This window comes from Scatophagus argus, chromosome 20, assembly GCF_020382885.2.
Source record: "Scatophagus argus isolate fScaArg1 chromosome 20, fScaArg1.pri, whole genome shotgun sequence".
Taxonomy (NCBI): Eukaryota; Metazoa; Chordata; class Actinopteri; family Scatophagidae; genus Scatophagus; species Scatophagus argus.
In genome coordinates this window covers 10,920,241-10,935,555 of record NC_058512.1, presented here as the reverse complement: position 1 = coordinate 10,935,555, position 15,315 = coordinate 10,920,241, and the positions used below count along the sequence as shown (strand labels likewise).

At 39.3% G+C, this 15,315-nt stretch overlaps 1 protein-coding gene across 3 annotated transcripts; it reads right to left on the bottom strand.

The window, feature by feature from the left end:
- Positions 1–4,543: 4,543 nt before the first annotated feature.
- Positions 4,544–14,563, bottom strand: urm1 (ubiquitin related modifier 1). 3 transcript variants are annotated; one of them, XM_046375847.1, is made up of 5 exons: positions 14,485–14,563; positions 12,583–12,653; positions 7,406–7,511; positions 5,675–5,723; positions 4,544–5,116 (listed from the first exon to the last, which is right to left on the bottom strand). In XM_046375847.1, the coding sequence occupies exons 1-5, from the start codon at positions 14,517–14,519 to the stop codon at positions 5,048–5,050; spliced, it is 330 nt and encodes a 109-aa protein (XP_046231803.1). In that variant the 5' UTR covers positions 14,520–14,563; the 3' UTR covers positions 4,544–5,047. The 3 variants fall into 3 exon arrangements, with proteins under 3 accessions (XP_046231803.1, XP_046231804.1, XP_046231805.1); XM_046375848.1 differs by having other exon boundaries at positions 7,406–7,487; XM_046375849.1 differs by lacking the exon at positions 5,675–5,723 and having other exon boundaries at positions 7,406–7,487.
- Between the last annotated feature and the right edge of the window lie 752 nt (positions 14,564–15,315).

The window sequence follows — 15,315 nt, the reverse complement described above, 5'->3', positions numbered from 1 at the left end:
AGAAATGGCGAAACGTTTCCCGGCGCCTTCACCTCGGACTTAAAAATGCTAGAAAGTCAAGTTGAACTGTTTCGATTCATGTCTTCTCCATCTTTCCTTTGTTTTGAGACACTTTCAAAGTATGACTTCCCGGTGAACCAAAGAAGATGGCATTTTACTTAAAGATGCTGCGACCATTCAGCCATCTTAAGGGCCCAGAGATCTGGACAGACTTGGGGTTAACTTTACAACTAACCACCAGCGTAAAGGCATGAAGAGATATAGGCAGCTATGAAAGAAGGAAGGACATAGGATGCTTTCAAACAGCAGCAGAAAAAAAGTCACAAAGTGATTGTGGCTGCAACAGTGCCTCTTTAGCTTTATTAAACAACTGCTAAAAAGGATGCACTTTGTTCTAATGTGGTGGCTCGAGCTGACATTAAACAAGAAAGTGTGCTCAAACATTTTTGGGATGTACTCGTTTAGAGGAAAGTTGCACTGGACATATTTGAATATTTGTTTCAATGGCAAAAAAAAAAAGGCTTAGTTTTCTGCAGTTCCAGCTCAGTGAGGAAATGCTCAGTGAGAAATCAGATTTTTTTTTTTTTCCAGAGGTAAAGGCGAATCCGAGGCAATGCTGAGCAGTGAGAATGTCAGAAATAATGCACAGAACTGCAACTCTCATATCTTGCAGTAAAAAAAGGGCGAAGAAAACAGTTTTCAGCGTGAAACGCAGCTCACAGCCTGCTGTCAAATGGCATTAAGGCAGCCGTAGCAGGTGCAGCTATGGGCCTATACAATAACTGCCCGTATACACTTGTCGTTTAAATAATCAAGAGCTTAATTTCTTCTTCTAATCTTGGCAGAGGATATACAGAGTCTTTAGCGACTGATTGTCCAAACGCAATTCTTGAGTAAACTCAAATTCAGCCCCAAGAATTGTGTATGGACATCTGTTGCTGCAGACTCACATTCATCACTGCTGTCTTTGGCCAAACGCCACACCAAGAAAGCAGGCCTCCAAACCACAAAGAAGGCTATAGAAAGGCCTTTAGTGTCGTTTTGTTCTGTAACTGTCTCATTTCAGGTAAGACACAAGCCACGTTTTTGCATGTTGTGGAGGAAAAGACGCGCGTCTGGGCCAATAAAGTGGAGGAAACCGTATTCTGCCTCGTGTAATGTGTTTTCGGGTTGTGCGTTGTGGTTGGCCCGACTGGTATTTACACTTTGTCGAAGATCTAATCAAGACTGTTTGTTTTAAATGGCAAATATCGACTAGAATCATTGATGTATCGACTGTGTTTGGCAAATAGTAGAAAGCAGTAAGTTGAATGGTCACAGAGTGAGGCCTGCAGCACAGGCACGTTGTGCATGAGATGAGCAAGGCTACAAAAAAACAAAACTTGACCATCTCAGACACATGGAGTCGTAAACAAGGAGAATAAATACAAATGAATGTGCAGATTGGATAAAAAAAAGGAAAAACAGCTTTCGTTTGAGGCTACATTTGTCTGTAAAATAGCTTCTTAAATAAATTTCAATAATCTACTATTGAGGGCATGTGAAGCAAAAGTAAAAGCTAGTGCTTTTAGGGCAAAATCAAAGGCAGTGGAGGCTACTAAATGTGAAGGTGTAAAAGCAGAAAAGAGCCAGCAGAAGAGGCCTGATGAGTGATGGCTGCCAAGTCTCTGGAGCCAAACAGCGTCACCGATAAATCACGTGGGACACTTCGTGGCCCATTAGGCGTCTTTATCGTTTCTTTCTTTCTTTTTTTAAATGAATGATTTTACTGCTGAAATTACCCAAGAAAGTATTTGTTTTTTTAAACGATAAAATATTTATCATTTTACGCTAAAATCAATTCGTTACAAATAAAAACCGATTGAAGTTTTTAACGGTAATGCGAAAATTTATTATTATTATTATTTTTAAAAAAAGACCTCTTGGAGATTTTTTTTTATTGTTCCAGAGCTTTTAAAAAAATGTCCCTTTTTCTTTCGGAGTTGTAGACTAATTCAAAACAACACTACACACACACACACACACACACACACGCATAGAGCCAACGTGTGTGTGCTTGGAACATTAAAGGCTAACTTTTCTTAAATCCAGGGGCTGAGTGCATCATGTTTGCAGAGATGCTTCTGTGTGAAACTGACTCTGCTTGATTACTATTTCTCTTAATTCATTTTACAGAATAATGGCAGCCTCTAAACTGCAACCGCCTATTGAATATCCTAATATTTGAAATTTGTTTTGCACAAACGTGTTTTATGTGCACATGTTTTTCTGCGTGCTAACAAAAAAAACCTGCATAACAGAAATGTGCTTCCCACTAAAAAGCTCCTTCATAATAATAATAATGATAATCAGCAGACTGTAGTGCTGTTATGGAGCTGAGTCTTGTACCATTTGGATTGTGAAGATAAATCCTGAAAATGATCTCAAATGGTGTCATTTAAACATGCAGGCTGTGAGCTTATTTCCATCAGTTTGTGCACTTTGAGCCAGTGATGTGTTCACATGCCATGCACTGAGTCTCAGCACTGGATTCACTGCAGGAAACTACGGGAGCCTGTGGGTGCAATAGCAAAACACAATGCAGATCAAATGTGGCTTTTAACCAAAAAAGAAATCAAGCAGGTGTTATTTATTTTGTAACAATGTCACGTTGCCGGAAAACAGGCACAAAATGGTCCAATTAACGGTTTCAGCTTTATCCACATAATCGAAATATTAGAGGTAAATACTTTAATGCAGTAGTGCACGTTTATTTAGCTCTTTTTCCTTTTAGAAAAAGAAATGACAAAAGAATTATCCTACAAGGATGACAGATACGTAAAACACAGTCTAGTTGAGTATTTTTTACTGGCTAGGGTTTACTTTATGGCTGTTTAGCGCACAGTGGAGATCACAGGCGCTTTTTCTACCCTCTGCTGTGACCCGCGCCTTTCAGAGTCGTTGTTATACATGTGTGTGATGTGACGGTGAGGAGACTCTGTCAGTGCCAGCATCGTCACCATCTCTCCTGTTCCGGCAGTCAGTCAGTCTGTCTGTCAGTCAGTCCGTCAGTCGGTCGGTCGGTGTGAAGGCGGTGGACTTTGGCCCTGCCATGAAGGCTGCAAACCCTGCACAAGTGATGGAGGAGCTCCAGCATGTAAAACTCTGGCTGCATCAACAATACAAATTGAAATGTTAGGTTCAAATCTAATTTTTAAAAACCCTTTCATGTTCTTCATATTTGATTCAAATGATTAGGAAAAAAAAAACTGGTGGCCTATAAGAGGCATAAACTCTGAGCACACACACTCATGTCGTCAGTCTGTAGAAGTCTCTCTCACACACTCTCAGTATTTCAGGCCTGCACTGGCTGACACACTGCTAGGCTACGTCTTCTCCTCTCTAACCCCCTCGCAGCCTCATTAGCATTTCCTTTCTACTGGTCGGTTTCCCGTTGCAAATCGGACTCCACAACCGAGAAAAGGTTTTAGGTCGCCCCGGGCGCTCAGGGGAGGGCAGCCCGGAGGCTAGACCTCGACCTCCCGCAGTGGTCCTGTAGTTCACACCCCACCCACCACCACCATCACCACACACACACACACACACACACGCACACACCCTCCCCTCCTCTTATGAATATTCCAGCTGAGTGGGACTACAGGATGGTAAAATCTCCCTCAAGTCTCGCCTAATCAGCCTAAAACTGCAGTGTGATCACAGAGCTGGGATTAAATCGATCAGATATAAGCTATCAGCAGGAATTATCGAAGCGTGATGTAAAATCCTAACAGAGAAAAGCGTGCGTCTCACAGGCCTCTGTGCGCTACAGCCGGGATTGGATCCTCGCAGCCAAAGGTGCACTTTATGGTGAGACAGTAAAGTGAAGAAACACACAAGGATTGGAAAAGAATAACAAAAATCACGACACAGACGACAGCTAACATGTAACAGTAGAATTCATAACAAAAAAGATTTGTATTACTGTTATTCTAATACCATTCGTAAATAAAAGAGAGCGTGTGATATTGTTTCCCCCCTAACTTAATATATTTAATTCGTTATTTCACCGTCTGTGTTTAAAACTGAGAATATCCTCTCCGGTCAGGAATCTAAATACAATCAAGCAAAAAATACATATCTTTCACATATATATATATTTTTTTTATTCTTTGATGTGTTTATGGTATATAAAAAAAAGAAAAATAAAGGAAAAATAAAAAAAAGGAAAAATATCAGAAGCAAGGAGAAGAATAAAACATTTAAAGAAAAAAAAACTAAACCTTTTTTCCAATCATCAAAAAAAAAGATATAAAAAAGCCCTCCACAATGACACGTTATTTTAACTCCCTAATTAGCACTTCTAAGCATTTTACAAATATTTAATAAAAGGTTTAATACACTGTAATGTAGTTGTAAGCAAATTTAAGGCAGCACTTATGAGCGTACTAGAACACACCTGTAGTCACATAAAATATGTCTTAGCAGGAGCAGTTATAATTATTGATAAATATATTAATAAACACTTAAAAATGTTCTTATATTTAGTAAGAACCACACAACAGTGTACTGAGGACAATTTATTAAATGTTGCCGTTTCGCTTAGAAATGCTATGGAGGGCGATTAAAGTAAAGGGTTATGTTTTTCATGTTCTTGTGAACCGAATGTCTCCACAGACACCAAAGATAAGCTCATTTTGTCTTTCAAAGTCATGTTGGAGAAGCGGGTGCAGGAAGATGAAGGTTTACACACCAATCACATGTGAGCTGACCAGTACAGCCGGTGCTTCGTATGAATGCTCTTTAAACCTGTCCAGCTTGAAGGAAAAAAAAAAAAAAAAAAAAAAAAAGTCCACAGAATTCCTTTCCTTCTTCTTGGTAACCATCTCCACTCATTCCTGTGGACTGACATCCATCACTTCAGATGTCACGGTGCAGGCTGACACACCTGCAGCGTCCACTGAGGTGATGTGTTGTTGAGATGTTGTGGGCAGGTGAAGAGTGCAGAGGATGTGGAGAGAAAGGTTGTTACAGATGTCAAGGATGTGTTTGTATTCCCCAATTCATTTTCCTATCCTCCATGAAGAGTAGAAATAAACACAATGTTGTCTTGGTCCTGCAGCTGGTAGTCCAGCTGCCCCTGTGGTTTAGAAAACACAAAATATCCGATATTCAAACAGAAATACGTGTTTACTAACATGTACACTGCTCCTGTGTTTCTGTTGGGGTCCAATCAATGATAAACCTTTCATTTCATTTAAATCCTGTATTGCATCCTGTAATCGAATCAATAGATTCAAAGTGGAGCGTTCAGACTGTGTGTGCATGTAAATAAGGCTCAGGCATGAGGCCCCTACTGCTTTCATGTGACATAAGACATTAACTCCCTCAAAGGTGCTATCTGAGTAAAACACAAAGGCTAAGCTTCCCACGCACACAAACAATCTTCCTCTTCCTGACTCAAATGTGCACACAAGCCTTTTCTACAGTTATATGGATCTGAACCTGAAGACATAAAGCTGTACACATGATCTGCATCATTTAGCACCGTAAGGGTACATCCTGAAAACACACGACTAAGGTTAAGAGAGCTCAGAATAAAAATACTGTGTGTTTGTCCGTCCTGCAGGAAACACATGCACACGCACACACACGCTTTCCACAACATCTGACAGTGAACGTGACTCCCAGTGCTCACCATTAGCTCCCAGTCTGCATCATTGATAAGCACCAGAATCCCAGGTCTCCTGTGGGAAAACACACAGTTTTGAGGCGCACGCATTTTCCCAGAGGCACCACAGACGCAAACACACGTGCGCATGGGTGTAAAAGACGTAAACAGGTAGAGCAGGAAAAGCTCCACAGACGCAGAGAAAGGACATGTATTTAAAAAATAAATAAATCAAGATAAAATACAAACCTACCAGTTATGAAATACAAAAACTAAATAAGTGAAAGAGAAGCTACAACAAAAGACTGAAATTTTGTTTAACAAAAGTGAAATTATTGTTTTCTTAGGCATGAAATCTTCTCTATTATTACTATTAAATTCTTATAATTTATTAATTACACTTACAATGTAGTTATTTGTCTGCCGACAGAGTCTGTGTTATTAGTTATCATCAAAGTAATACAGTTTCCTCACAGGTAAATGGTGAACACATCTGAAAATCACTGTAGAAAATTGGCAATTTATTTTCAGTCAAAAAGAAAATATTTTTTATATTTTATAGCAAAATGTGGCCCAATAAAAAGAGTAAATCAAGCCTGGTTTGTCAATTTATATGAAATTAATATAAAACCAGTATTATGTTTGAGAACACCGGGATACTTATAATAAATACATAAATAAATAAATCATATCAAATCATAATATGTTACATATAAATAAGTACTTTGAGGGTACTCCCATACATATAGTGAGATTGTGTGCGGGGGAGCCAAACTGTTATCGGAAATTAATGGGGGCCCAAAAATAACAGACTACAGATAAAGCCTAAATAATAATAATAATAATAAATAAATAAATAAAAAAAACCTCCCTTCAAAAGAGGATAATGGGGGAGGGTAGCAACAGCCACCTATAGGTGCAAGTCTTCTTTGCACATCTTGGTGTATTTTTCCTCCGAAAGCCACAGCGGAAACAGTTTACGTAAAGTGGATGGTGAGATAAAGCCTGAAACAGATACTGATGCCTCTCATACTATTCAAGTCCACCTTGCGGATGCGCTACAGGACGTCAGTGAAAAAGGACGAGAACCTGTGAGGGCGAACATGTGTCAACACACACACACACACAGAATGAAAAGAGGAAAGATTGTAAAGTAATCACACGCAGCACTCATAGATCTTTCTTAAAAAGATAACGAAGAAAACACCTTGATGATGGTTTGCTCAAAAACAGTGTGTGCTGCCAACGTAAAGTACACACAAACACACACAACCAATCTATAAGGTTTATAGGTGGGCCAGCTTTTTCTCCATTCATTGGTTAGGACGACCTATAAATAGTCCCGCACAAAGGCAGCTGTAAAAGTCAGCCAGTCCTATAAGACTGCTGTGAACCCTGTACCCTCACACACATATACATACACGTCAGTGCATGCAAACACACACACACACACACACACTTGCACACAGGTAATCATCTTCCTGAAACCCATAACCTTAAGGCTGGACTGTTTCCCCCCCCCTCCCCTACATTTCAGCAGTTTTAAACTGCAGGACGTAATGCTTTAGAAAGCTGCTGGAATCACAATCTCAATTTCAAATTTTCACTGTATTGAGAGAAATTTTGATTAAATACTGCAGTCTTATTTGGCATTTAAGATATTTTCCCAGTGGCAGTGTGATGTATAACATATCCTTTAAGGTGGTATTGCTGTACACAGATCAAGTGTGTGTCAAGTGCACACACACACACACTCACACAGAGTCTCCCTGGACAAAGAGCTCGGGCCTTTCCTTCAGGAGGTTCCGTTGGATCCAGACCAGCAGCTGCTTCATGTCCCCTAGAAAACACACACACACAAAGCCCATACACAGGCAGACAACAGAGGTCACAGGTCAGGGGTTAAGGGTCAAGGTGCATGGTTCCAGCCCCCCGGTCGATGTGACGCGACGGAAGCACCAGGCGGGACGAGGCTGTGTATATATGTGTGTGTGTGTCTGTGTGCATGTATATTTATGAGTGTATGTGTATGTTGATGGGGGATGAGGGGGGACACACTGGAAATAGGGGGAGGGCTAACTGATGTCAATGGCCAGAGGCGACATTGTTCACCTTGGTTAGAAAGAAATAAAATGAACAATATGTGTGTAGAAGTCTTGAGGTGACCGAACGGATTAGAAAACAAACACCATCTACAGCCTGACGTGTCATTTTCGGTAGAGAAAATGAAGAGAAAAATAAAAACATTAAGCCAAACATTTTCCAAAAGCATCCCCTTCTTCAAAAATCTAAAACACAATTACATTTCTCTCCAGCCTCAAAACTGTGGTGAAATATTTCAATGCCTGACCAATAAAATGGACAGAAAATCCAATTTTTTAAAAAAAATTATTTTCTTTGTTAGAGTCCAACATTAAATCGCCTGAGCTTGAATATCAGCAATGCTTGAATTGTCCACGAGTCTGACCTCTCGAACAATCAGATTGACCTCGTCTCAACAAAAGGTTGAGCCTCACTCAGGCCGACTGACGGAAAGCCACAAAGGCGACGACAATGAGAGGTTTTTGGATAAATCCCTACTAAACAACCAATAATGAATATAATATAGTGATGGTGGCCATCAACATTAAGGTGGTCAAAGAGCTTTTGTGTGTCTATGTAGCAATGCTCACTGTGCTTTCTTACAAAACTGCATGTTTTCTTATAAAAATAGGAATAAAGGGTAATAATGTGGACAGACATTTAAGAAAAAACACAAATCTAACATTTTTCCGTGACCATTTCCTGGTTTTGTGTGTGTGTGTGTGATCACTGCTGTCTACCTAATTTAGAGGAACACGACGACTTGCGATAACACTTGAGAGCAGCACTGCAATTGCTGGTAACCATATCTCTCACACACACACACACACTCTCTCACACACACACCATCAAAATGAACAGTATCAGGCTCCTCGACCAGTTTACACAGGAATAAAAGGACAGAAGGGATGAGGGACGGAAATGTGCAAAGAGAGAATAAATAAACAGAAGAGAGTGAAAGAGTAAATACATTACGAGAGAGACGGAGAGGAGCAGCAGCAGATGGAGCAGATATGAGAGTAAGAGGACGACAGTGAGTCATCCCAAACCAGGTGCAAGGAGAGCATTGAAGTCGTAACAGGTAGGTGACGAACCACACAACCACACAGGGATTCACAGGTTCAGATCAGATTGAAACAGCTGACAGGACTGCAGATTATATATGATATGCATTCAGAAAAATGCAAGAGAAAAAAAAAATGTTTATTTTGCAGGTTTATACATTTTACATGTTAAATCTACTGAATATTTTTTGCCTTTTGAGATCACAGCTGGAATTCAGGTGTTTTTAATTTCAAAACTGATGTCCACACATCAGACAAACAAATTATTATGTCAATTACACACAATACACAGTGATAAAAATACAGAAACATATAATGCAAATCCAAAATGACAAAACAGATACAAATAAAGAAAACATAATATTCATAACATAATACACAAAATATTCCACATGTTAAATATCAGAAGACCTACTTGTGGCATTTAGCGTGTGACAATAAAAGATTCCTGAATTTCTGGAGGCATCTGCCCAGTCACTGTGGCTATGAGGGCAACGGACTTGTCTGGATGATATGTGAAGGGTGATGTGTGATGTATAAAGGTGTGTGTGAGTGTGTGTGTGTGTGTGTGTGTTACTCCCAAGCTTGTGTGAATGGTGTTCAGGTTAATTGCGGTGCTGTCGGCCAACTCGCCAGTATAATGACAGTGCTGGGTTTTCTGTGGTTCGAGGCCTCCATATAAAAAAAGACAAATACCTCCCTTTGCAACACGCACGCACACACACACACAAAACGGCACACTACGCAGTGAATATTGACCTGCACCTCTGCAGGGCTAAAAACAGAACTAATCACTACAGCAGTCATAACTCCTTCTTTGTGGTGACTCCTTTCTTTGCTCTCTCTGCCTTTGACTATCGGTAATTTTTCTCCACCATTACCCCTTATTCGCTCTTTCATCCTCTCGCCCCCCATTTACTTTTTCATTTGCCCCCCCCCCCACACACACACACACACTTTCATTCTCTCGTAAAACCTGCAACCTGTTCTCCTTCCCTTTCTCTCCACCATTCTTTCCATTTTTTGCCTTCTCTTTTTTTTTACTTCCATCTTCATAAACACACACACGCAAACATGTTAAAAGCTGCATAAAGGAAATAAACAGGCTGTCATCGCTCAATACGGTACGGTTCACCAGGTAAGATTTTTATAACAGAAACAGTGATCAGGTAATGCCCTTTTAATGGATCTCTTGCTGAAGGTTACACAAATTTAAATCATCCAGTCTGAACCAAAAAGACACACTTACATGGATGAACTGTATAAAAAAATGGAAGATAATGTAAAGCTAATTAGGGGTTTGAGAGGTAAAAGGGAAGAACAACGACGTCAAGACTGAGAGGTGAAGGTTTTTGATAGCGCTTCGCGGTCCAGGTAGAGGGGAAGAAGAAAATGAGGGAACAAACAGACAAGAGAGAGGGAAAATGCGTCACAGGCTCCTAAAGCATCTTGGGATAGCGTGGGTGGAAAGGAGACATGGAGGGAGGGGAGGGAAAAGGCGCCATTTTGACGCTGATTCAAAACCATGCCCGCTTTTCTTTTGTGCATGCAATTTTTCCCCCCCTTTCTTCTCGTTGTGCTTTTCTGTCTTTGTGCGATTATGACGGTCGTGTGTGTGTGTGTGTGTGTGGGGGGGGTGCTATCCATCTTTCTGCTGATGTGAGGGGCAAAACCTGTGTGATCCATAGACCACGGGGGTTTAGTAGTGTGTGTGCACGAGAGAGAGAGAGAGAGAGTTAGATAGAGAAAGAGAGGGAGAGAGAGAGAAAGGCAGAGTGGGGGTGGGGTCTTTCATTCGAGGGTCATCAATCACCGGCTGGGGTCAAAGAGAAATACGAAGGATTCAGAACCAATTATATCTGCCTTTCGCTGCACCCCTTCTGTATGAACACACACTCATGCAAACACACACACACAAGAACTGATGCGTGACGCGAAATTAGTCTGTGGCAACATTTTCAAGATCAGCAAAGCTGCCAGACACACAAACTTAAGATCACAATAAGAAATGCATTAAGGAAATGTTAGGTCAAAACGCATGTGCTCCTGTGACAAAATGATCAACTTCGTGTACCGCATGGGAACACTTCAGGTTTTCTAGTGTTGTACACCCACACACAAACACACACAAGTCAACTGGTGCAGCAAGGTCATATCTGGATGACATTCCCTGTTCTGGTCAACTTTTGTCTTTTTGTTGTCGTGGTAACATCAGCGCCATGGATGAACATCCTTTGTTAAGTCAAATACCAAAGACACATATTTCTTTCGTTTGTTTTCTCTCAGACACACACACACATACGCATTTATATCTAAAATTACAAGGTGTTTTAAGTGCCATTCACATCCTTCACTGCTTTCCTCCTTACTCTTCTCAATGACCAGGGTCCTGAGTCTGGGAAGTAAAATGCGGTTGCAGGCAGGTTTTCCCTCGACTCCTCCATGCTGAGTTAGTGACCCACATTGGAGGGAACCACAATCCCTTAGCAAAATAAAATCTAATCATTTTGGATGCTGAGGTGGAAAAGTTTTACGAATTGAGAAATGACCACACACCAGACCTCAGACGAACAAAAAAAAAAATATGACTTTGAGCTTTGTGGCTGTAATGCACTCTTGCAAGCTAAAGAAAAAAAACATTAACTTCACTTTTACCCCTTCTATGTACACATATACATCTGCATTACCTTTACAAGTGAAAGGAGCAGAAAAAGGGCGGGTATAAAAGCAGAGCAGAGAGCCATTCAGGTGCGAGATGAAGATGGAAGAAAAGGGAAAGTGATGGCAGGAGGAAGTTATTACATAGAAGTGTGGTCATAAAGCTTGCATCATGTTGATTATTGACCAGTCTAGTTGCCAGATTTAGTGTAGACAAAACGTCAAAATGTGGGACACAAAAGTCTTGTATGGAACATCAGTTAAGATGAATCTGAAGCTATAATGTGATCTTATAACGCTGCTGTGTTATATCAGCAGTTAGAATTCAAGTATGCTTTTAAAAGAAGCAATTTGATGACAAGTTTTAAATTTGAATAAAGTTTGAAGTTGGAAAAAATTGAATCTTTATGGAGCGAAACATATTTCCATAACATAACATGCAAAAGTTCAGCAGATATAACCCTGAAGCGACATAAGAGTTATGTGGGATCAGGACTACACTAATGGTTTTATTAAAATGGCAATTAATGCATTTAATGGCAATTTTATGCAATTTATGTTCAGATGACTGCCAATCATTTCCAAGCTGTTCTCTAAGTAACAATTCCGACAAAGTTTTTGCACACCGAACAAACTCAAAGAGGTGTACAGGAAACCAGAGTCTTAAAGATACCAAAAGATACTCTGCACATTATCAGTCATTGATGATCGGGTAAAGGGCTAAAATAAAATGAATAAAGTGCATACAAGTGAATCATAGAGTTTTTTCTGGATTTCTACACAAACAATCATCTGTCATTTCAGTAAATTATGACAGCCTTGACAAGGCTGCAAACCTGACACGCAATCCATCACACTGGACCTCAAATCTACTTTTAATTTTAACTTAACATTATATCACATGGTAATGGAGCAAAAAACAAGTTGGAAAAGATGGAAGTCAAGTGTGTGATCTTGTGCTGTAAAAGCTGTCATGTGGCAGCAGATCGCTGTGATGTCTTGTCCATTAACACAAACTGTAAAATACCAGTCTGTGTGATTTACAGTGAATGGACTAAGGCTGGCAGAAACACTGGACAGGTTCTTTTGGACATCACTGTTATATGATATGCACAGATGAATGATACTCACAAGGTTCGGACTGGCTTGGAAGAGTCACATGATGTTCCTTCACACCATTAAATAGCAGTTCTGCTCCACCACTAGATAAAACACAGAGTCAAACAGATCAATAAAGCATTTAGATCTATTAACACTGGCTGTTCTGCTATGCTAATTAATAATTTTCAATAGAAATATACTTGAAATTTATAAAAACAAGAGCACATTGATATTTTTCCACGTAATAAAGCAAATCATTACAGTAATTCCTTTTTATGTCAATGAAAATGTTTCTCTTTGCAGTGATGAAATTACTCCTGGTTATTTCATTCTCTGTATCTGACAAAAACAGACATTCCTGTCCAGTTATTTTATCCGTTGACCTGTCAAGTGATTGGTCAGAAAGTTAATCAGCCCTTTATTTTAAAGGTTGGTGATTTTCTATTTTTTGTGTGTGTGTGTGTGTGTGAAGTTAGTGTGAAGAAGTGTGAAGAAGTCCCATTAAGAATCAAAGTTAATTTTGTAGTAATGATAGGTACTAGTTCTGCTGGGATCTGTATGAATTTTACCCCATCTGAACATGTGAGCAGCAAAAAAATTGTTTAAAAAAAGACACTATAAGTGACTGACAGTGTGTGTGATTGTTTAGATTCTTTCACAGACAAAGAGATATAAGATATTCAATTCTGAAATAGTCAGTTCAGTATTCTATTTAGCTTATTTAATTGTGTTGGATTCAAAAACTGCTCATAATCTAAAAAACCGACGAAGATCTATTATCACTGAAGAAAATATTAATTTATAATTGGAAACTTAAATCCCCTCATTTTTTAAACTGTATGCTTGCCTGTTGACAAATTTCACATGTTTTGCTGACCTGAGCCGGTACACAGATTGGCTAAAAGACAGTAACCTGCCTATGAATTATAGTAATGCATCAATTCTTTTCCAGAAAATTATAAGGAACTAGAGGACGCATAAAATGTGTTCTTTACCATTCTTGCCTGTATACATTTCTAACCGTTTATTTCCAGTCATCTCATTCTGGTCAGCACATTCTGTATATATCCCACCTCAATTGTATATACTTTTCAAGGCACAACCTTTTTTGTAACCTTTTAATTTTTTTTTTTTTTTTATTTTAGTTTATTTATTTTTTATCTATTGTTATGTGGTGCTGTTACACCAGGTCAAATTCCTGTGTACATTTGGCAAATAATGTAATCTGATTCTGTTATCAAAAACTATATTTATATATATTTTTTTCTTTATGCCTATCACTCACTTTTATTGCTTAAGGATCAAAACTAGAGACTTGATGTTGGTTGCTGTCAAGTCTCAAATGAATTCAAGAGAGAAGTCTGTGATGCAAGTCTGAACTGAATCCAAGTCTAAGGTCCATACTTTTAATTGATTATCATTCTGTTCAGTAACAGGCAGACTTTGCATGTGTGGCTGAGCTGCAGGAGGAACCTTGGAAGGTTATTAACCGGAGTACTTGCTGATACAGAGAGGGACTGATAGGGAGGGGCTCTCTGTGCGTCTCACAGAGGAGTGTTAGATAATCTCACAGTTTTAAATGTTTTTAACAGCCTGTACCGTGCAGCGTAGTCAAAACGAAGTGAGTCCGCTAACAGTAATGTTAATTAACGCTGAGTTCTGTTTGTGTCCGTCTCCTCATTTACTAGTGTTAAACACACAGTCTCTCTCTTCCAGTCAAAGCAGAGAGACCACGATGGATGGATATTTCATAAACAAACTCACACATAGCATGCAGCTAGCTGTCACACCACTTTGTTTAAATAATTAAATGATTATGATAGAAAAACAAACTGATACAATGATCGTCCAATGTTTTCTTTCTACATAACTACTGACAAAACACAAATACAAGCAGAAAATACAATCATAAAAGGTTTTAAATTCGCCTACCCAAACTCCAAGTGAATCGCTATGGGCGCTGCCATATTGCCGGCTCATGCAGGAAGTAGTGGAGGGGGAGAGTCGGAAGTGACGTTTTTGGATCCGTTTTTCTACTTGTTTCATAAGAGACTGGAAGCAAACTCATAATTATTTTATGAATAAAAGGTAGTTTTATTACAATGATGTTATTTCATATATATGATATCTTCTTTCTTTCTTTTTTAAATTTAAATCACAAAAATCCTCTATTGTATATTTATTATATACAATTTATAATACATTTTACAAATTGAGACCTTTTCCCGAACATTCAGTTATACTCTTGATGTATTCTTGATCTTCACCAGAGCTGGAGTTTGTTGAATGAGCAGTTTTCCAGCTGTATTGTATGTTACTGTCCAGCTGATGTAGTATAGGTACTGTAATTATCATTTTTAAGTCAGACCTCAACATCCATCCATCCATTTTCTATACCGCTTATCCATCACAGACCTCAGCATGTTTTCCCCAAGTTTTAATTGAGTGACATGCTCTCATATGTAGTAGTCATATGTAGTCATATAGTATGACTTTGGGTAAAATTACCCTATGCATTTGTTTCTAAGGAAAAAATCTGCGTAAAAAAGTGATTAAAACACAGCACTCTCCCTCACATGAATGTGCATATATTTGCATTATGTATGTCAATATGAAAGTATGCAGAGGCATGACAGGAGTGTGTCAATGCACATCTATCCCCTCTTTCCTTCCTTACCATACATCCTCAATCATACTGGTGACAGTTCCAGTCCCAGTATACATAGGCTGGGAGGATGGGGTGGGGGTGGGCAAGGGGCGGTC

Bases quoted from the DNA above. Each gene is read 5' to 3' on its own strand.
- urm1 (XM_046375847.1), bottom strand. From the start codon at position 14,519: ATGGCAGCGCCCATAGCGATTCACTTGGAGTTTGG. The intron at 12,654-14,484 runs GTAGGCGAATTT...TGTTTTATCTAG, and splicing joins GCGATTCACTTGGAGTTTGG to TGGTGGAGCAGAACTGCTAT. The intron at 5,117-5,674 runs GTGAGCACTGGG...TCTAAACCACAG, and splicing joins ATGCAGACTGGGAGCTAATG to GGGCAGCTGGACTACCAGCT.